Source organism: Drosophila erecta, unplaced genomic scaffold, assembly GCF_003286155.1.
Source record: "Drosophila erecta strain 14021-0224.00,06,07 unplaced genomic scaffold, DereRS2 tig00000465-arrow-arrow-pilon, whole genome shotgun sequence".
Taxonomy (NCBI): domain Eukaryota; kingdom Metazoa; phylum Arthropoda; class Insecta; order Diptera; family Drosophilidae; genus Drosophila; species Drosophila erecta.
Genome location: NW_020825260.1, coordinates 64,289 through 88,272, shown reverse-complemented (window position 1 = coordinate 88,272; position 23,984 = coordinate 64,289). Strand labels below are relative to the sequence as shown.

The following is a 23,984-nucleotide window of genomic DNA, read 5'->3' as shown; positions in this document are numbered from 1 at the left end:
ATAGTTACATAATCTTTAGTCAAATGCAGATATTATTTTAATTAGACGTTCGAGTGGCATTTTGTTAGAATTTTAATATAGCTAATTCATAATAATGTTTTTATTATTGTTGTTGTAGTACTCACGACCTTAAATATCCACTCCATGATGTGCGTAAAGTTGGTCCCAAGTTCACGTTGACATTGTCGAGCTGTAGGTCAAACTTTAAAGGTCCTAATTTAAATTCCTATTCAAATGCCAAAAGTTCCGTCAATCTGCGAGTATTTAATTCATTATTAATCACAATACAAAAGAAAATCAAGAATCAAAACAAAACACGAAATATAACTGCAGTGCTGCAGCGATAAGACCTTAGAAAACCGATAAGACGAAATCACAAAGTCGGACCTCCGTTGATGATCTTCACTGCGTGACGATGATGATGTTCAAACGTAATTAAATCTGCTCCGGTCGTCTAACCTTCTGCATAGCTGAATAATCTGGATGAACTCTAGCCTTTCAATATATTTGCCCAGTTATCATTCGGCAGGTGGCCGGTTGCGTAACTTGTTGGCTGAAGGATATGTCGCCTCGTGGCCTCTTCTGGGAGCGAACTGGGTTTAAACCATGAGCTGATGCGGGGTTCGACGAGACGGGGGGGTAGTCGGCTGTAGAGCAACCAAATGCTCTTATATAGGCCTGGCCTTCCTTACGCCTTGGGGTCGAATCTCTCTTGCCACTTTCACACAAATCGCACACGGAAATTTATTGAAATATCCCACTCTTGTTTTATTGAATTGGATATATATAATTAAATTATATTTCCACGTGTATGTGCAGTTTAAATGGGCAGCGTCAAAAATTGTGATCGTTCGCCACGAGGTTTAATCCGATAATGAATTAAGCTCTGGGAAGCTGCATGCCGGTGGTCGCTGCTATAGCTTTTCTTTTTCTAACTGTACAATCGTACGATCATATTCTGTCATGATTGTTCTAAGACAATTCTCTCACTTTTTGAGTTACACAAAAGCTGCTATAATTTAGGGCGAGGGTGTCTTGAAGAGTTATTGCAGTGTAAAGTTTAAGTTGGTCACTACACCCACAGATAAGGGTAACGAGACTATTTCAAGGAAGCCTTATCTGAAGAAACTCCTTGTTTTCTAGTTTGTATTTCCTTCAAATGGAATACTCCTAATTTCTTTCCTCTCTCATCCTCTAATTCATAGTAGTACCAGCTACGTTTCTTATAAACTTTAGCTGGGATAAATACGGGTGCCAATTTACTACTGAATTTCTTTATGGCATTACTTTGTGTAAAGTTTCTAGCATAAACGAAATCGCCGTTTTTAAATTCTATCTGCCGTGTGCGTAGGTTGTATCTATTCGCGTTTTCTTCATGGGATCGGTTTAGGTTCAGTTTAGCTTGCCGTCTCTGCAGTTCTAAAGCCTCCGGTTTAGATAACCGAGTGTCGTCCGCTAACATATTTAGAGAACGCAGGAGACTATAGTCCTTGCCGTTAAGGATCAAATTTTGTCCAAATGTCAGAAAGTAAGGTGACGAACCTGTGCTTCTATGCAACGATGCTCTTAAAGATCCGCTAATAGCGTCTAAGTTGTCATCCCAATTTGTGTGATCTTTCCCTATATAAGAGGTAAGGTTATCCATGAGTTGAGCCTGTTGTTGGCTAACAGTAAACTGTATAAAGTTCATCAACTCTGGTTGAGTGCTAAGAGCCATACTGGAATTCGTTGGAGGTTCTGTTAAGATCCTATCCAAATTTCCTCTGTAAGTATTTCTGGTAGACACTCCTCGTCTAGGAGGTGTACCTCGGATCCTGCCTGATCTGGTATTTCTCCTTAATGGGAAAATATCATTATTATCTTGACATTCGCTTACGCCGGATGTGCCAGCTGTTGCAGCATCTAATTCAGCGAACAGAGTGTTATTAGAGTGAGATAAATTCGATTCGTTGCAATCTGCATTGCAAATTGGACATGTTTGTGTACTTTTTAAGTGGTTTATAATGCACTTTTTATGAAATGTATGCCTGCACGATGTTGTTGCTGACAAAACGGTTGGTGCTAAGATTTCTTTACATATGACAGCTATTTGCAACGCCTTGTGAAACTTCAACTGCATTACCTGCACTATTCTTCGCTGCCATATTATTGTTGTTAAGATATGTTGTAATTATTTGGTTTGTCTTTCTTTATGTCGATCACTTCTATCAGAATCTTAGTTGTAATCTTTGTTGTAATTATTTGGTTTGTCTTTCTTTATGTCGATCACTTCTATCAGAATCTTAGTTGTATCTCTATTTGTTAGTGGATTGTAGCTGGTCTATTGCCTCATGCTTTTATTTACTTGAAAATCGGACAATATACGGACTTATTGAAGTGTAAGTATAATGTATTCCAGAAAAATCAAATTGTAAATAAAGTTGAGTAAAGAAACGTATGGTGATGAGCTTCTGTGGATTCGAAACAGTACCACTTGGTCGATCAATTCTCTTTCAAATTGAATCGCATGTTCCTAAGTTTTACTATCCCTTCCAAATAGATGCTCTCAATCCAATATGTTAATTTATTGGAATTAGTTATATTGTGTTTTAACTGTGGATGGATTACTTTAGAGCTTAGTGTGCTATAACAAGTTAAGAACTTTTCGAGCTTCACGTCTGATCCAAAAATGTGCAGTACTTGTCGAGCTCCACTCGTTGGGCTTCAAAAAATGTGTAGTGTATTTTCTCGAGTCCCACGTTCGGGCGCCAAAAATGTGTAGTGTATTTTCTCGAGCCCCACACGGTGGGCGCCAAAAATGTGTAGTGTACCGTAGTTCGATAGATTTTTAACTAGTGGGTCTTTTAATAGTGGGTGGTAATTACTAATAAAGAGGACCTTGTACCATTAATAAAAGAAATGGCTTTATATTGATACTAATGATACACGCCGACACGTGTGAAGATAAGCTACAGATTCTGATAAGTATTGGGAATTTTGGATGTTAATGATTCCCTAAGTCTTTACCCTCCCTACCATGACAATGCTACTTAAAATATCTACATTGTCCCCTAGCCAAGTTCAAAATAACTCTACCACATATTTAAGAAAGTGTTCAACATAAGTACTCGACAAACCATCAAATCTATTTATTCACAATTCATTATTTTTCAATATATCTTCAATCATGATTCCATTTATATAAATTCAGTTTAATAAACGTTTCCATTAAATCTCTTTTACAAACTAACAAATTTTAACCTACGCATAATTATCCTAGTCATTCTCCAACTCTTCATTTTCGTTTATATTTAGTGAGTAAAATAAAGCATATAAAAGTAAAGTATAATGCAAATAGTCAAATGCAGATCTTATTTTATTTAGATGTTCGAGTGGCATTTTGTAGAATTTTAATATAGGTAATTCATAATAAGGTTTTTTTATCATTGTCGTTTGGTAGTACTCACGACCTTAAATATCCACTCCATGATGTGCGTAAAGTTGGGCCCAAGTTCACGTTGACATTGTCGAGCTGTAGGTCAAACTTTAAAGGTTCTAAGTTAAATTCCTATTCAAATGCCAAAAGTTCCGCCAATCTGCGAGTATTTAATTCATTATTAATGGTAATACAAAAGAAAATCAAGAATCAAAACAAAACACGAAATGTAACTGCAGCACTGCAGCGATAAGACCTTAGGAAACCGCTGGCTGCTACACTGCGTCTAAACTTCTGCATAATCTGGATGAACTCTAGCCTTTCAATATATTTGGCCAGTTATCATTCGGCAGGTGGCCGGTTGCATAACTTGTTGGCTGAAGGATATGTCGCCTCGTGGCCTCTTCTGGGAGCGAACTGGGTTTAAACCATGAGCTGATGCGGGGTTCGACGAGACGGGGGGGTAGTCGGCTGTAGAGCAACCAAATGCTCTTATATAGGCCTGGCCTTCCTTACGCCTTGAGGTCGAATCTCTCTTGCCACTTTCACACAAATCGCACACGGAAATTTATTGAATTTTTCTTGTTTTATTGAATTGGATATATATAATTAAATTATATTTCCACGTGTATGTGCAGTTTAATTGGGCAGCGTCAAAAATTGTGAGCGTTCGCCACGAGGTTTAATCCGATAATGAATTAAGCTCTGGAAAGCTGCATTCCGGTGGTCACTGCTCTAGCTTTTCTTTTCCTAACTGCACAATCGTACGATCATATTCTGTTCTGATTGGTCTAAGACAATTCTCTCATTTTTTGGGTTATACAAAAGCTGCTATAATTTAGGGCGAGGGTGTCTTGAAGAGTTATTGCAGTATAAAGTTAAGTTGGTCACTACAGGTTTCAGTTGTACCTCGCAAGCTGGTTAAACGGAAAACCACCCAAGCCAATCTGACACTATACACAGCAAACCAGACCTTCATTCACATCTATTGTAGACATATAACTAGACTGGACTTTGATCTCTGACGAAATTTTACCTGGCCATTCATCATTGCTAACGTACACACTTCTATAATTGGAACAGACTTTTTAGCCGATTTCTAGCTTATTATTGATCTCAAGAACAGATGCCTTATTGACTCGATCACAGGACTGTCAAAAACCGCATGCCTAGCACAGGGTATTTCTAAATTTCGAGAGCTTCTGCAAGAGTTTGTGGAAGTCACCAAACCGTCATCGAATTATACAAAGCAACATAATGTACAACTCCATATCGAAACATATGGGACACCCGAAACATATGACCGACCACGACGCTTATCTGGAGACGCTTGCACACATTTACGACTTCATCGAACAGCTAAATGGTGGAAAGTCTTCTCAACGTTTTATTTGGTAAAGGCGTACTACCAAATTCGCATGGCGGGAAGACGGTCGTATGTATCTGTCTTGGACTCATAGAATTCCAGTACATGCCTTTCGGGTTAAAGAATGCGACTCAGACTTCGTATATTGCTACATAGACGATATAATGATAATTTCGAAATCGATCGCCGAACACGTTCGCTCGCTGGAAATTTTGGAGGGCAACTATGCTAAGCTATAGTTGTTGAGAGTTGAGTGATGAGAATGGTTTGAGAGGCCCTTTAGACCAAAGTGAGAATGGTTGGGGAGGCCTTGGAAGAATTGGGAAGGCCTTTTAGGTCTACCAAAGTGGGAAGATTTTGAGAGACCTTTTTTTAGTGGGAAGAGTTGGAGAGGCCTTTTAGATCTACCAAAGTGAGAAGAGTTGAGAGGCCTCGAGAAGAGTTAAGAGGCCTTTTAGGTCTACCAATTAATGAGACGCTCGGGTTGACCTTACGGTGATCAGTAAGGGCTACGATTGTTAGTTAACGATGGTTTACCCGTCCTGACCATTGGTCCTTTTCGCTGGTTGTGCCACTAGAACCTTTGCCGATCGTCGGCTGGACTGAATGAGCTTCGGAGGACTGTCCTCCGCTTTATATAGCGGTTTGGCGAGCTGCCCGCATATCTCGACTCATTTTGGCCACATTAGTGTGCCCGATCCACTTTTTTGTCAGTGTGACCCTTCCTTGCTATTGTTTGAATTCCAATGCTTTATGTTTTTATTTACGTTTAGTTCATGGTTTGTCTTCAATTTATTTTATGTAACTTCATTATTTACTTTTACATCTATTTATGATTTAAAATATTTAACATTATGTGCGCATTCTGCGTCCCACGGGTCTATACCTATCTTTTTTTCTTGCCTCTGCTTTTTTTCCCTTCTTCCCACCATGGGTCTCTCTCATTTTCGGGTACTTTTTCAAACTAGTTCGAAAAAACAACAAATATGAAGTTCAAGAGAAGGCAGTGAAAGAGCGCCGTCACTAACATATATACTTGTTAAATCTCAATTAACCAAGTTAATGGCTATAATTCGTTGAGTAAAAGCAAATTGGAAAATGATTTAGAATCGATTACTGCTTTAGGACTTTGGAGACATTTCGTCTTTTTGTCTAGAGACCGCCAGGATTTCTTCGTTTTCAGCCTTCTTCTGGTCAAGGTGGTTGATGTGAATTGTGAGGCGTTCGTTGTATCGGATCGTGTGCCGGGTAATCTGTTCTGAGACAGAGGGAATAAGGAGATAATTTGTTAGGTTAATTGCAATCCTGCGCAACGCCCGGTTTTGAACTTTTTACACTTTTATGACATTTGAGGCTGAAGAAGTGCACCATAATCGTGACTACAATCAATTTTGCTTTGTTTTGCTAAACTTTGTTGCTAAGGCTGAGCTTACTCGTTGGCTTGAGCAGCCAGTTAAGCTTCCTAAGCTTAGCACGACATGTGGCTGCTTTTCCGGTGTGTGCTGTTTCCAGGAGAGCCGCTTGTCCAGGATCAAACCCAGTCACTGCACAGGGGAAGAAATGTTCTGTTTGACAACATGTCATTCGAGTATAGAAATTCCGGGGTGAGTCATGACGCCTCAATTGGACAGGAAGAGTTCGCGAGGAAGGCAGTGTCATCAGCGTAAGTCGCAAAAAGCGTGCCCGCACGAGCGTCCGGTTTCGGAACATACGTTGCACCTGCACAACATAAATGTGCAGACGTAGCGTCTGCCCAATTTCCGTGGGCACGGTGCTAAAGTCAAATTAAACAACGCAAGTAGTAAATTCAAATAACGTTCTTTAATATTAATTTAAATTAAGATATCTAAGAAAAGTTAAATAAAATAAAAAATAACAAATGTTCGAATAAGAACATTTGGCGCTGCACGCGTATTCGCTTGCGCAACACTCGTGGGGTCGCACGACCGTCCGGTTGCGGAACATACGTTGCACCTGCACAATATAAATGTGCAGAATCTTTCCAATTTCCTTGAGCAGAGCAGCACCGACGTTAGCAGCATAGGTAGGGAGAAATTTGTGAAACTAAAATTAGTTGTGCTTTTGCAATCAATGAATAAAGACCTTATAGTCACAACATCAAATAAAGAAATATATTTTTTTTATTAATTGGAACTCTATATGAGTTAACTGGCGCCCAACGTTAAAAAGGGCTTATGCACGGTGCTAAAGTCAAATTAAACAAGGCAAGTAGTAAATTCAAATAACGTTCTTTAATATTAATTTAAATTAAGATATCTAAGAAAAGTTAAATAAAATAAAAAATAACAAAAGAATTAGATAAAAATCAATTTAAAAAGAAATAATTGTTAAAATCAACCATTTTTAGGAAAAATACTTCATAATAAATAAAATTTTTTTTATTAATTCAAAAGAATTAATTACAAATAATACATTTTTTTAAAGATCTTATAAAAATCATGATCATACTGCAAAGCATTTGAAACCTACTATATCATTATTTTTTCCAATTCCGCTCACTTATTTTTGCTATTGCCGAACTAAAATTTAAAAAGAAAAATGGCTAATCCAAATAACCTTGTAAAACCCCCCATTTTAAACTCACCTGCAAACCAGCAGCAGAATCAAGTCTTTCCCAACAATATGGCTGGTCTGCAGAATGAAATACGGGCAATGGTACAAAGAATGATAGAGGATAGCTTAAACCCAGGGGTCCTTCAATTAGTGGACCAACCAGTAAGCATCGAGGAGAATAACATAACATAACATACTCCATATGTAGTAAAGTGCCTTAGGGAATTTTCAGGACAAGCAGGAGAATTTAGTTCTTTTAAAAAAGTGTAGAAAGAATCTTGAAAATTTATTCAGCAACAGACGGCTCACCTAGGTACTATGGGATTCTTAACGTCATCAGGAACAAGATCGTGGGAAATGCTGACTCGGTTTTAGAATCATATTAAACCCCCCGAAACTGGACGGCTATCTCGAAATGCTTGACGACACCTTTGTTAGAGGTCACAACGGCGACTTATCAAGATTATTGGGATCCAGAGAACCAGATGACTTACCAACGGATCTCCAGTTATGTGAGAAGTTAGAAAATCAAAAGTTCAGAATCAATTACGCCAATAATAATCAGGCCAATTCGAGAAAATTCAACGGTCCTCCTGGACCAGCATCACCCTTGCCAAGAAGAAACATACAAACAAACTCATAAACATCTAGGCAACAGTTCTTTCCCCAATTGGCCTATATGCCACAAACTCCTCGATGGGCTTATAACCCACCACAACAACAACAGCCATATTACAGAAGTAGTAACCAACCACAGGAAAACCACTTTTCGTCACCCCCTCCACGCCCATCGGGTCCACAGCCCCAAGCGCGGCCACGCAGAACAATATGTGTCTGAAGTTGAGGGAGCATCAGCTTCCGAATATAGTGAGGAACAAGAATATGATCAAGAACAAGAGCTAGACAACAACGAACAATTGGAATCCGACTTCGTTGATCTTTATTTTTTAGAGTAACATCCTCCTCCTTACCGTACATAAACTGTAAAATCGGTGGGCGAAGAATGGTCAAAATGCTGATAGACACAGGCTCCAATAAAAATTACATACACCCAAAATATGCAATAAATCCAAGAAAAAACGAAAAATCTTTCCATGTAAGATCTGTTGGTGGAATCGTTTTAGTGACTCACCACGTAATAGCCAACCCGTTCGGATTCAAAAAAAGTAACCTCAAATTTTTTCTCTTGCCAGCACTGGAGTCCTTTGAGGCGGTGATAGGAAATGACACAATAGGAGAAACAGGAATATACATATTTTCAAGACAAGGATTCATAATGATAGCAAATAAACTAAAAATTAAATTAAATCAACAACCCTCACGAGAAGTAAACAATCTCCGACTAGAACACGCCAATAACACTCAAAAACAAATTATGAAAAAGATCTGCTCAAAATGTCCAAAACTGTTCAGTGACCCAAACGAAAAAGTGGTAACACCGACGCTATCTATTCAAGACACTATCCTTATCCAGAAGCACTCAGAAAAGAAGTAGGGAAACAAATACAGGAGCTACTCCAAAATGGAGTCATAGGACCATCAAGATCGCCCTACAACTCTCCGATATGGATCGTACCTAAGAAGGTAGATGCATCGGGCCAAAAAAAAATTCAGAATGGTGATTTATTATAGGAACTTGAATATGGCCACCATTCCCGATAGGTACCCGATCCCATACATTAATTTTGTCCTTACACAGTTAGGAAAAAACAGCTTCTTTTCCGTTATAGATTTAAACAGCGATTTCCATCAGATTCCACTAAGGAAATCCGACACAGAGAAAACTGTTTTTTTCAGTGAATCAGGGTAAATATGAGTTTACGTCTATATAGACGACATCAAATTTAGAAAAACAGAAGAACAGCATGCAAGCGGCGACATTAGTAAAATTTTCAGAACTTTAGAAGAGAAAATATGAAGGTTCAGTTGGATTTTCTGGTTCCTGGGATTTTTGATAGCAGACGGTGGAATTAAAACAAATCCAGAAAGAGTAAGAGCTGTCGCAGAATTCCCTATTCCCAAGACACTTAAAGACCTTCGATCCTTTTTGGGACTTTTAGGGTTTTATCGGCGTTTCATAAAAGACTACGCAAAACTGGCTAAACCCCCTTCGGCCTTTTTAAGAGGGGAGGAGGGCCGAGGCCGTATCTCCAAGACTGCCTCAAGCAAAACTCTAATAAGTCTCGATGAGAATGCAATGGACGCTTTTATGAAGCTAAAGAAAACTCTTAAATCTGAGGAAGTTATGTTAATTCACCCTGACTTTAAAAAGGAATTCCAACTGACAACGGACGCCTCAGACTATGCAATAGGAGCTGTATTGTCCCAAGAAGACAGACCTAAAATGTTGATTTCAAGAACTCTTCGTAAAGCCGAAAAGCACTATGCTCCAAAAAAAAAAAAAAAAAATGCCATTATATGGGCGGTACAGACACTCCGCAATTACCTTTACGGTTCCACTAAAGTAAAGATTTTCACAGACCACGAATTAAATTATATTGAAGAATATAATCATGAACTTTTACACAAGCCAGGAAAATCAAACGTAGTAGCAGATGCATTAAGTAGACCACCCATTCAAACAAACAATGAAATAAACACCCACACCGCAACAGTCCACAGTAGTAACAGCCAGCCAGAAAGACTAATTCCAACGTCTTTAAGAATTAATACTGATTCTTCTTTAAGAAGAAATAATACTGAAAATAGGAAACCAGACCTCTTATAAATTTGAAATAATTTTTTTAAGTTATCATAGACATACCATAGAGGAACCCTCAATCGATGTAAAAAAAACTTATTGAAATCTTAAAAAAACGATTAAACCCTTCTGTTATAAATGGACTTCACTTGGACGAACGCACTTTAGTCCTCCTTCAGGAAATATACCGGCAGCATTTTAGTAAATTCAGGGCCAGATTTTCATCAAAAATAATAACTGACCTGACGGACGAAACGAATCAGGAAAATAGAATATTAACGAGCACAAAAGAGCTCATCTTAGCGCAAAAGAAAATAAAGAGCAAATATTAGACAACTTTTATTTCCCACAAATGAGTACTAAAATGGAGAAAATCGTAAAGGAATGCAGAATCTGTAAAGAACACAAATACGAGAGACATCGGAATAAACCCGAAATACAGAGAACACCTATTCCCCAATATCCGGGTCAAATTGTCCACATCGACCTGTACTTGACCTATAAACAAGTGATTGATAAATTTTCTAAATACGCACAAGATAAAATCATAAAATCTAGGGCGACCCAACAACATGTAAAACAACCTCTAGAGGAAGTACTTTGGTATTCCAAAAATGGTAATAGGTAACGAAAAATCGCTTCGTTCAGGTCCAATAACGAGAATTATGCAGGAGAAATATAATATAGAAGTGTTCAAAACTCCACCCTGCCAGCCATAACGCTGACGACTGGACTAACAAACAAACAGACAGGAACTTTTCGATTAATTCATGTGATTCAATACCGAACAATACCAGAACACTCTTGAAAAAATCAACGCCACAGCAAATAAAACTAAAATCATATGACCCAATACTACCGTTTATCATGGAGGAAGTTAAGAAATCCCACACATTAATCGACAATCTAAGAGTTAAGAATAAGAAGAAAAGGTACATCGAAATGTTAGGCAGCGCATGGAAATGGTTAGCCAGATCTCCAGATAGCAGGGATTTCGATATAATACAGGAGAAGATTAACGGAGTATTGACAAACAATAATAACCAAGTCATTTTAAACAGAGCCATAATAGAAAAGATAAATAACATTACTCAGGTTACCAATAGCATTACCAACAGTCTAAAATATGAGGGAAATGCACAAAGAGACATGAGCACCACCATTATGTTCCAGACCAAAATGCAGTACAATGGGTAAAAGCCGAAATAACCAGTCCTCTGATATTAGGCGATGAGGAAATTAGACACATAAAGAAGGTACTAGAAACAGATCAAATGTCATATGTCAATTTCGAAGAAGCTCTGCATATAAAAATATACGTCATAAAAATTCCTATAACAAATTCCGAACTTTGCAGCGAGATATTGATTAAGCCAGTTAGAATAGACCAATATGTTAATAAAATAGAAAGCGAAGAACAATTAACCAACACGTCCCACAGGTGGAAAAGTTACTACCTGGGACCATCCTGCTGAACAGCTTCACGGGCACAATAAATATATTATTGACGGGATGACCACCAACCTCAAAGTTACGTTCCTCGTAAGCTACAACAATTCCACCATAGAAGCAAAAGGTCAAAAGTTCGAAGCAAAGATGCCGTCTACGCCAAGTCAATGCCAGCGATCTTGCAACTGAAGTGGTCATCACCCAAGTCGAAGAGAAATTATCATTGGAGCTGATGAAAGAATTAAATGCCAAAAACATCAAGACGATAAGTTTACTGAAGACGACTTCACACCTGGTCGACGTATCTTTTGGAGGCGTTATTACCATCAAGACGAGGGGGAAGATCAACATTACCGAAACTCTTTTCATAATCAACGTACCCGACCAGAACGAACTGGGACGTTCGTTTTTGAAGGTGGTGTAGTGTACGTAGTTCGACAGATTTTTAACTAGTTGGTCTTTTAATAGTGGGTGGTAATTACTAATAAAGAGGACCTTGTACTTCCTTCGCTAGGGATGCGCCGACACGTGTGACGATGAGCTACAGATTCTGATAAGTATTGGGAATTTTGGATGTTAATAATTCCCTAAGTCTTTACCCTCCCTACCATGACAATGCTACTTAAAATATTTACATTGTCCCTAGGCCAAGTTCAAAATAACTCTACCACATATTTAAGAAAGTGTTCAACTTAAGTACTCGACAAACCATTAAATCTATTTATTCACAATACATTCTTTTTCAATATATCTTCAATTATAATTCCATTTATATAAATTCAGTTTAATAAGCGGTTCCATTAAATCTCTTTTACAAACTAACAAATTTTAACCTACGCATAATTATCCTAGTCATTCTCCAACTCTTCATTTTCGTTTATATTTAGTGAGTAAAATAAAGCATATAAAAGTAAAGTATAATGCAAATAATCAAATGCAGATCTTATTTTATTTAGACGTTCGAGTGGCATTTTGTAGAATTTTAATATAGGTAATTCATAATAAGGTTTTTTTATCATTGTTGTTTGGTAGTACTCACGACCTTAAATATCCACTCCATGATGTGCGTAAAGTTGGGCCCAAGTTCACGTTGACATTGTCGAGCTGTAGGTCAAACTTTAAAGGTTCTAAGTTAAATTCCTATTCAAATGCCAAAAGTTCCGCCAATCTGCGAGTATTTAATTCATTATTAATGGTAATACAAAAGAAAATCAAGAATCAAAACAAAACACGAAATGTAACTGCAGCACTGCAGCGATAAGACCTTAGGAAACCGCTGGCTGCTACACTGCGTCTAAACTTCTGCATAATCTGGATGAACTCTAGCCTTTCAATATATTTGCCCAGTTATCATTCGGCAGGTGGCCGGTTGCGTAACTTGTTGGCTGAAGGATATGTCGCCTCGTGGCCTCTTCTGGGAGCGAACTGGGTTTAAACCATGAGCTGATGCGGGGTTCGACGAGACGGGGGGGTAGTCGGCTGTAGAGCAACCAAATGCTCTTATATAGGCCTGGCCTTCCTTACGCCTTGGGGTCGAATCTCTCTTGCCACTTTCACACAAATCGCACACGGATATTTATTGAAATATCTCACTCTTGTTTTATTGAATTGGATATATATAATTAAATTATATTTCCACGTGTATGTGCAGTTTAAATGGGCAGCGTCAAAAATTGTGATCGTTCGCCACGAGGTTTAATCCGATAATGAATTAAGCTCTGGGAAGCTGCATGCCGGTGGTCGCTGTTATAGCTTTTCTTTTTCTAACTGTACAATCGTACGATCATATTCTGTCATGATTGTTCTAAGACAATTCTCTCACTTTTTGAGTTACACAAAAGCTGCTATAATTTAGGGCGAGGGTGTCTTGAAGAGTTATTGCAGTGTAAAGTTTAAGTTGGTCACTACACCCACAGATAAGGGTAACGAGACTATTTCAAGGAAGCCTTATCTGAAGAAACTCCTTGTTTTCTAGTTTGTATTTCCTTCAAATGGAATACTCCTAATTTCTTTCCTCTCTCATCCTCTAATTCATAGTAGTACCAGCTACGTTTCTTATAAACTTTAGCTGGGATAAATACGGGTGCCAATTTACTACTGAATTTCTTTACGGCATTACTTTGTGTAAAGTTTCTAGCGTAAACGAAATCGCCGTTTTTAAATTCTATCTGCCGAGTGCGTAGGTTGTATCTATTCGCGTTTTCTTCCTGGGATCGGTTTAGGTTCAGTTTAGCTTACCGTCTCTGCAGTTCTAAAGCCTCCGGTTTAGATACCCGAGTGTCGTCCGCTAACATATTTAGAGTACGCAGGAGACTATAGTCCTTGCCGTTAAGGATCATATTTTGTCCAAATGTCAGAAAGTAAGGTGACAAACCTGTGCTTCTATGTAACGACGCTCTTAAAGATCCGCTAATAGCGTCTAAGTTGTCATCCCAATTTGTGTGATCTTTCCCTATATAAGCTCTTACAGCAGCTAACACCGATCTGTTAAGTCTTTCACTGGCGTTAGCCTGTGGAGGATCTATGGCTGTAAGTTTTTGCTGTACGCCAAAACTAGTAAGGAAAGCTTGGAAATAGCTTGACTTAAACTGACTGCCATTATCAGAAAGTATTACTTCTGGAACGCCAAAAGTATAGAATATAGCCCCCTTTAAGAAATCACAGATTTTAGGAGCGGTGAACTTCTTAAGAGGTAACAAAAAGTGGAAATGGGTGTTATGGTCAACGACAATCAGCAAACCAATGTGACTTTTTTTGTGCGAGGCTATGGGCCTAAGAGGTCAATATATAATTTTTGGAATGGTCTGTCTGAGGTTAACGGTTTACCCATTGGCGGTTTTAGAACCGTGTTTGGACTCTTCGTGGCACGACAAATTACACACTTAGATATATAGTTGCGTATTTGCGTAACCATACAAGGCCAAAACAAATATCTTTTTAGTTTTTCTACAGTTTTACTCATGCCACAATGAGATGAACTTGGTGCATCATGAGCCTGAAACAATATATCGGGTACTAAAGCTGAAGGTATCCATAGTTTCCATGGATTTTCTTGTTTTATATCATCTGATACAAAAGTAGTTCTTTTGTAAATATATCCATCCCTGATTTGTAGATCGGGAAATCTTGATTGATTGTTAGATATTGTCTTTATTAAGTCCAAGTATTCCGTGGATTTGAAATGTGGGGAATCTACGTCAACTATGGGTCCATTTTGAAAAATTCATCGATGGATGGGTCGTTCTGTCTGGATAAGGTGTCTGCAACGACGTTCTGAGAACCGCTGCTATGTTTTATAGTGAACGTAAACGCTCTCAACTTCATTGACCATCGAGCTAACCTTCCTGATAAATCCTTCTGCCGCATCAGCCATTGAAGGGCTGCATGGCAAAGTTTTCTACAAACCGTCGGTACCATCCCGCTAATCCTAGAAATCTCCGCAACTGCTTAATCGAAGTTGGTTGTTGAAATTCTGCTATCGCTTTAACCTTATCTGGATTGGTTCTTATTTGTCCATTCCCAATTATAAAACCGAGATATATGATCTCCTTCATACAAAATTTGGATTTGCTGACATTGATTGTGAGATTTGCTTTACGTAAGCATAAAGCTATCTCCTCTAGTAAAAGCATATGGGATTCAAAATCCTCAGACAAAACTAATAAGTCGTCAAGATAAACAAATACTCTATTCCTAAGATGAGCTGGAAAGACTCGATCCATAAGACGACAAAGAGTTTGGGCCGCATTACAGAGACCAAAGGGCTTCATTTTATACTGATATAGCGGTCTATTCGGTATTGTAAACGCAGTGTATTGCTTAGAATTTTCGTCGAGCGGTATCTGCCAATATGTATGCTACATGTCGATACCACTTATGAATTTAGCTGGTGGTAACCGGCTTAAGATGCCGTCTATATGAGGTAGAGGATATGCGTCCCGCTGAGTAACCTTGTTTACCTCTCTAGAATCAAGACATAGACGGTTCTTGTCTCCTTTCTTCACTAACACGAAATTACTGCTCCAAGCGCTAGTTGACTCTTCGATAACATCTAAGGCTAGCATGTTATCCACTTCAGCGAACATCAGCTTTTCATTGGCAGGTGAAACTGGTCAATGCCGTTGTTTAACAGGACTCGCATTTCCTACATCAATGCTATGTGTGGACAAGGTAGCACAGGATGGAAAAGTTTTTATTACTGTCTCCAGCCGAAGTCTTTCTCCTTCGTTCAGCTCATGATATTTTGGAGAATCTTCATCATCATCCAAAGTACCGATGTCTAATTCAGCGATGGTCGGATTGCTCGTAATTTTATTTAGTAATCCAAACTTTTGCCAAAAATCAATGCCTAAATATACATCCTGTTGAAGTTCTGGTATTATAAATAATTCAAGATTGTCTCTCGTATCTCCATACTTAATGGAAGTTATAAGTTTTGACACTACTTTGCTTTTTGTTCCGTTCGCAGCTCGAGTTTCGCCAGAACATTTTTTTACGTTGTTGTGTTTAAGGAAGTTTTGAGCAGCTAATCCGCCTACACAACTTATTTTTGCTCCAGAATCTAATAAAGCCTTGTAAGTTTGACCCTCTTGATATCCGTATAGAGTCTTTGGTCAGAGCTAATTACTATAGCGGAAATAAGTTTCTGTCGGTCACGACGAACCTTCTTCCAAAATTCTCTCAATCGTCTGGGTTTTAAATGAGCCCCTATACTATCTACTTTACCATTTACCATTAATTTTGAATTCTTATGTGTAAAGGTATAAAGGAAAAATGAATATCAGGCTGACCTAAAGGTTCTATATCTGACTTTGACTTAGCAACTTCTGAATCTACGGATGTATCTTGTTGCTCAGAGAAACATCCTTTTGTCGGTTTCCCGGATTACAGTTTGGACAAGTCGGCTTGTATTTTTCTTTAAGTCCGCAACCGTAACAAAATATAATTCTTTTAGTCATACAATCATCGAATCTATGGCCTTGTTTGTCACAATTCCAACAAGTTGTGGTGTTTCGACGTTGAATTTGGTTTACTTCTTCACCTACTCTTACTAAACCTGTTTCCTCTTCTTCGGTGGTTAATTCTGCCACGCAGGAGCGATAGGGTTTCGGCTTAAACGTCCTGAAATTGTTATAAAACTGTTCATGCCTGCGCACTTCGTATCGGAGTTGTGTTCTGTTTGGGATTTTAAGATGCAGCAACTCATGATGTAAGCTAGGCTTCGAATTTCTAACCAATAACTCAACTAATTGTGTTTCGGAAACTCCATTTTGCAGTCTGTCAATCAACCGTTCCATGGTTTCCTGGAAATCTTTAAGTGCTTCATTTTCTGCTTGCATGCGTTTTCGGATTCCCTCCCAAATATCATAATCTGTCTCTATCTCTTCGTATCTCTTCCTAAATTCGCCACAAAATGTGTTCCAATCGAAATTTGTATTGTTTCGATGAAACTTCCAATACCAATCGCTTGCTTTTCCTGCAAACAGAAGGTACAAATGGTCACATAAAAGTCCATAATCATTACCTAGATTTTATTTGGTAAGTGAGCATATCCTGTAAATGAACTCATCTATCCTGATGCTTGATTTGCTACCATCGAACTTTAATCCCCATTTTTTAATAATTCCTGATACTTTTTCCGGGCTAACATATGAGCTTGCATTGCTCCTGTTTCCGCCTCTTTCTTCTACATTATTGTCTAAATTCTGAGAATAACGATTTTGATTGGAATCGTTCCTGCTCAAATCTGTATTTGGTTGGATATTGTCAGCTGTGTAATTTTTATGTGTGGGCTGAGATAATTGTAAGTTGTCTAAATGTCTTTTAATAGTCTAATGACTTCTTCCCTAAATAAATGGTAAGGTTATCCATAACTTGAGCCTGTTGTTGGTTAACAGTAAACTGTATAAAGTTCATCAACTCTGGTTAAGTACTAAGAGCCATACTGGAATTCGTTGGAGGTTCTGTTAAGATCCTATCCAAATTTCCTCTGTAAGTAAATCTTGTAGACACTCCTCGTCTAGGAGGTGTACCTCGGATCCTGCCTGATATGGTATTTCTCCTAAATGGGAAATGTGCCAGCTGTTGCAGCATCTAATTCAGCGAACAGAGTGTTATTAGAGTGAGATAAATTCGATTCGTTGCAATCTGCATTGCAAATTGGACATTTGTGTACTTTTTAAGTGATTTATAATGCACTTTTTATGAAATGTATGCCTGCACGATGTTGTTGCTGACAAAACGGTTGGTGCTAAGATTTCTTTACATATGGCACAGCTATTTTCAACGCCTTGTGAAACTTCAACTGCATTGCCTGCACTATTCTTGGCTGCCATATTATTGTTGTTAAGATATGTTGTAATTATTTGGTTTGTCTTTCTTTATGTCGATCACTTCTATCAGAATCTTAGTTGTATCTCTATTTGTTAGTGGATTGTAGCTGGTCTATTGCCTCATGCTTTTATTTACTTGAAAATCGGACAATATACAGACTTATTGAAGTGTAAGTATAATGTATTCCAAAAAAATCAAATTGTAAATAAAGTTGAGTAAAGAAACGTATGGTGATGAGCTTCTGTGGATTCGAAACAGTTCCACTTGGTCGATCAATTCTCTTTCAAATTAACTCGCATGTTCCTAAGTTTTAGTATCCCTTCCAAATCGATGCTCTCAATCCAATATGTTAATTTATTGGAATTGGTTATATTGTGTTTTGACTGTGGATGGATTACTTTAGAGCTTAGTGTGCTATAACAAGTTAAGCACTTGTCGAGCTTCACGTCTGGGCCAAAAATGTGTGGTACTTGTCTGGCTTCAAAAATGTGTAGTACTTGTTGTGCTCCACGCGTTGGGCGACAAAAATGTGTAGTGTATTTCGGGTCTCACGTAGTTCGGCAGATTTTTAACTAGTGGGTCTTTTAAAAGTGGGTGGTAATTACTAATAAAGAGGACCTTGTACTTCCTTCGCTAGGGATGCGCACTCTTGCTATGCTCGGGTCTAGCTCGCCGTAGGTCGGGGTTCTTTTAGCTTAGGATAGTACGAAACGCTACTACATTTTAATAAGTGCGTCTTACTTATAAACAATATTCAAAAGTGGACTATCGATTAATAAAAGAAATGGCTTTATATTGATACTAATGATACACGCCGACACGTGTGAAGATAAGCTACAGATTCTGATAAGTATTGGGAATTTTGGATGTTAATAATTCCCTAAGTCTTTACCCTCCCTACCATGACAACGCTACTTAAAATATTTACATTGTCCCTTGGCCAAGTTCAAAATAACTCTACCACATATTTAAGAAAGTGTTCAACATAAGTACTCGACAAACCATTAAATCTATTTATTCACAATTCATTCTTTTTCAATATATCTTCAATTATAATTCCATTTATATAAATTCATTTTAGTAAACGGTTCCATTAAATCTCTTTTACAAACTAACAAATTTTAATCTACGCATAATTATCCTAGTCATTCTCTAACTCTTCATTTTCGTTTATATTCAGTGGGTAAAATAAAGTATATAAAAGTAAAGTATAAAGTAGATATATATAAGTAATTGAATATAAATTAGCGGATATAATTATATAATCTTTACTCAAATGCAGATCTTATTTTATTAAGACGTTCGAGTGGCATTTTGTAGAATTTTAATGTAGGTAATTCGTAATAATGTTTTTTATCATTGTTGTTTTGTAGTACTCACGACCTTTAATATCCACTCCATGATGTGCGTAAAGTTGGGCCCAAGTTCACGTTGACATTGTCGAGCTGTAGGTCAAATTTTAAAGGTTCTAATTTAAATTCCTATTCAAATGCCAAAAGTTCCGTCAATCTGCGAGTATTTAATTCATTATTAATCGCAATACAAAAGAATATTAAGAATCAAAACAAAACACGAAATATAACTGCAGCACTGCAGCGATAAGACCTTAGGAAACCGCTGGCTGCTACGCTGCACTGCGATAAGACGGAATTCTAATATAATTAAATCTGATCCGGTCGGTCTCTACTTCTGCACAGCTGAATAATCTGGATGAGCCTTCCAATATATTTGGCCAGTTATCATTCGGCAGGTGGCCGGTGGCGTAACTTGTTAGCTGAAGGTTATGTCGCCTCGTGGCCTCTTCTTGGAGCGAACGGGGTTTAAAACGTGAGCTGATGCGGTGGTCGACGAGACGGGGGGTAGTCGGCTGTAGAGCAACCAAATGCCCTTATATAGGCCTGGCCTTCCTTACGCTTTGGGGTCGAATCTCTTTGCCACTTTCACACAAATCGCACACGGAAATTTATTGAAATATTTTATTGAATTGGATATATATAATTAAATTATATTTCCACGTGTATGTGCAGTTTAAATGGGCAGCGTCAAAAATTGTGAGCGTTCGCCACGAGGTTTAATCCGATAATGAATTAAGCTCTGGGAAGCTGCATGCCGGTGGTCGTTGCTATAGCTTTTCTTTTCCTAACTGTACAATCGTACGATCATATTCTGTCCTAATTGTTCTAAGACAATTCTCTCACTTTTTTGTAACCCCAAAAGCTGCTATAATTTAGGGCGAGGGTGTCTTGAAGGGTTATTGCAGTGTAAAGTTTAAGTTGGAAGATCTAACACCACAAATGTTTGGATAAGAACATTTGGCGCTGCACGCGTATTCGCTTGCGCAACACTCGTGGGGTCGCACGAGCTTCCGGTTGCGGAACATACGTTGCACCTGCACAATATAAATGTGCAGAATCTTTCCAATTTCCTTGAGCAGAGCAGCACCGACGTCAGCAGCATAGGTAGGGAGAAATTTGTGAAACTAAAATTAGTTGTGCTTTTGCAATCAATGAATAAAGACCTTATAGTCACAACACCAAATAAAGAAATATATTTTTTGTATTAATTGAAACTCTATATGAGTTATCTTATATAACACGAGACTTGCCTGAGGAACGCCAGAACGAACCATTCTGGTGTTTGGCCTTTCTCGCTCACCAAGGATTTAAGATTTCAGGAGGAGAATATTCATCTTATTTCATTCATAATTATATTCAGTGATTTCATCTTATAAAGTATCTGTGTTTAAAATTTAGCTAGACGAAGTTTTTATTGTCCCTAAATTATTCTGCCCACCAATTATTATCTATAAATTTAAGTAAAGTAAATTTCATGTGAATTAAAGGTTCGAAATACGTTTCGATAAAAATTTTATAAATTTAATTTAAATTTAAATTTAAATTTATATTTTCAGAAATTTTGATGAAAACTCAAAGAATTTTACGTTGGAGCTTATAATTAATTTAGACTTTCAGGCCTTTTCTGAAGATATTCAAGACATATCCAATTCTGCAACTATGGAGCTGCAAATTGAAAATTCTATTAAAAATATAGCTACAACTTGGAAAAAACAAAGTTTTGAAATGGCTTTTTATCATGATGGTATTTATAGAATAAAAAATGTTGAAGAGTGTTTTCAGCTCCTGGAAGAACACATGGTACAAATATCGGCTATGAAGGCAACTCGTTTTGTTGAGCCATTTATAACTATTGTTGATTATTGGGAAAAAACATTGTCATACATTAGTGAGACTCTAGAAAAGGGTTTAACCGTTCAGCGTCAATGGCTGTACTTAGAAAATATTTTCCAAGGAGACGACATAAGAAAACAACTTCCAGAAGAGGCAAAACGTTTTGCAACAATAACTGAAGAGTTTCGAACAATATCAAGCAAAATGTTTCAGGCAAAGACAGCCGTAAAAGCCACTCACTTACGCCCTCCACCTTTTTTATTGAACCGTTTTAGTCGAATGGACGAAAGACTAGAACTTATTCAACGTGCCTTAGAAATATATCTTGAGGCTAAGCGCCAACTTTTTCCAAGATTTTATTTTATTTCTAATGATGACCTTTTAGAAATTTTAGGAAATTCAAAACGGCCGGACTTAGTTCAAACCCATCTCAAGAAATTATTTGATAATTTATATAAGCTAGAGCTCAAGCGCGTTGGAAAAACTTTAAGTCGATGGCAAGCTTCTGGAATGCATTCAGATGACGGAGAACACGTTGAGTTCATGCTGGTTATATATATAGACGGTCCTTCGGAGCGTTGGCTAAAACAAGTCGAAGAGTATATGTTTACTGTTATGAGAGAGATGCTTAAGCTTACACGTGGATCTCTTAAAAAACTTGTTGGGAACCGAGAAAAATGGATTTCACTTTGGCCCGGTCAAATGGTGCTAACCACAGCTCAGATCCAATGGACAACAGAGTGTACGCGCAGTTTAATTCATTGTAGTATGGTTGATCAAAAAAAACCATTACGTAAGCTAAAGAAAAAGCAAATAAAAGTTCTTTCTAAATTATCTGAAATGAGTCGAAAAGACCTAACAAAAATAATGCGTCTTAAAGTGAATACTCTCATAACGCTTGAAATACATGGCCGTGATGTTATCGAGAGAATGTATAAATCGAACTGTAAGGATACAGGCCATTTTGAATGGTTTTCACAACTAAGATTTTATTGGCACCGTGAATCGGAGCTATGTGTAATAAGGCAGACAAACACAGAGCACTGGTATGGCTATGAATATACAGGTAACTCGGGACGATTAGTTATTACTCCATTGACTGATCGGTGTTATATAACATTGACTACTGCATTGCACTTGCATCGAGGAGGGAGCCCAAAAGGACCCGCCGGTACTGGAAAGACTGAAACAGTTAAAGATTTGGGAAAAGCTTTGGGAATATGGGTTATTGTTACAAACTGTTCCGAAGGCTTAGACTATAAAAGTATTGGTAAAAATTTTTCTGGATTAGCACAAAGTGGATGCTGGGGATGTTTTGATGAGTTTAATCGCATAAACATTGAAGTGCTCTCAGTCGTTGCACAACAAATAATGTCTATAATGGCAGCGCTTTCGGCAAAGGCTTTGGAGTTTATGTTTGAGGGTCAAATGATAAAGTTAAAGCACACAGTTGGTCTGTTCATTACTATGAATCCAGGATATGCCGGACGGACTGAACTTCCTGATAATTTAAAGTCAATGTTTCGACCCATATCAATGATGGTACCGGATAATATTATTATTGCGGAAAATTTACTTTTTTCGGATGGTTTTACTAATACAAGAAATTTGGCACGAAAGGTATATACTTTATATGAGCTAGCTAAGCAGCAGCTGTCAAAGCAATATCATTATGATTTTGGTCTTCGTTCTATGGTGGCCCTGCTTCGCTACGCAGGTCGAAAGAGACGTCAATTACCAAATACTACAGAAGAAGAAATTGTTTACCTAGCAATGAAAGATATGAATGTGGCCAGATTAACAGCTAATGATTTACCCCTTTTTAATGGTATTATATCAGACATATTTCCTGGTGTTAGTTTACCAACAATAGACTACAGCGAATTTAATATTGCAATATATGAAGAATTTAGGGAGGCGGGTCTTCAAACAATTAACATAGCTATAAAAAAAGTAATTGAACTTTTTGAAACAAAGAACTCTAGACACTCAGTTATGATTATAGGGGATACGGGAACAGCCAAATCCGTTACTTGGCGAACATTACAAAACTCCTTTTGTCGAATGAATAGTCAGCGATTTTCCGGATGGGAAGCAGTTACCGTATACCCAGTAAATCCAAAAGCATTAAATCTGGCAGAACTTTATGGGGAATACAATTTGTCAACTGGTGAATGGCTTGATGGAGTTTTAAGTTCCATAATGCGTATAATCTGTGGAGACGAAGATCCGACTCAGAAATGGTTATTGTTTGATGGACCTGTGGATGCAGTATGGATTGAAAATATGAACTCTGTAATGGATGATAATAAACTTCTTACGCTTGTAAATAGCGAACGGATAACCATGCCAGTTCAAGTATCGCTACTGTTTGAAGTAGGAGATCTAGCTGTTGCTTCACCAGCAACTGTTTCCCGATGTGGTATGGTATATAATGATTACAATGATTGGGGATGGAAACCTTTTGTAAGCTCGTGGTTACAGCGCTTAAAGATTAAGGAGTTCGCTGATTGTTTACGAATACATTTTGAGTACATGGTGCCAAAAATACTCGATTTTAAACGTATAAAATGCAAGGAGCCAGTAAGGACAAATGAGTTAAATGGAGTTGTGTCGCTTTGTAAATTGCTTGAAATATTTGGCACAAAGGCAAATGGGATAAGTCCTATTAATTTAGAAATACTTGAGGAGATGACTAGATTGTGGTTTATGTTTTGTTTAGTATGGTCGATTTGTTCAAGCGTGGATGAAGATAGTCGCCAAAGACTAGATAGCTTTATACGGGAAATAGAAAGCTGCTTTCCAATAAAAGATACTGTTTTTGATTATTTTGTGGATCCGAATGAACGAACCTTTTTACCATGGGATAGCAAACTGTTGAGCAGTTGGAAATGCGATTTCGAGTAAGTAAATATTAAGAAAGTAAAAAATGGTGTATTTCTAAAAACAAAAATTTCA

At 37.8% G+C, this 23,984-nt stretch overlaps 1 protein-coding gene across 1 annotated transcript in view; it reads left to right on the top strand.

Annotated features, from left to right (window-relative positions):
* The window catches only part of LOC26526036 (dynein heavy chain 2, axonemal), a 103,437-nt gene that overhangs the window by 73,008 nt on the left and 6,445 nt on the right, over positions 1-23,984 (top strand). Inside the window, exon 2 of the mRNA XM_026983590.1 lies at positions 20,750-23,929. Coding sequence (XP_026839391.1) covers positions 20,750-23,929 — 3,180 coding nt within the window. The remainder of the gene's footprint in view (positions 1-20,749; positions 23,930-23,984) is intronic.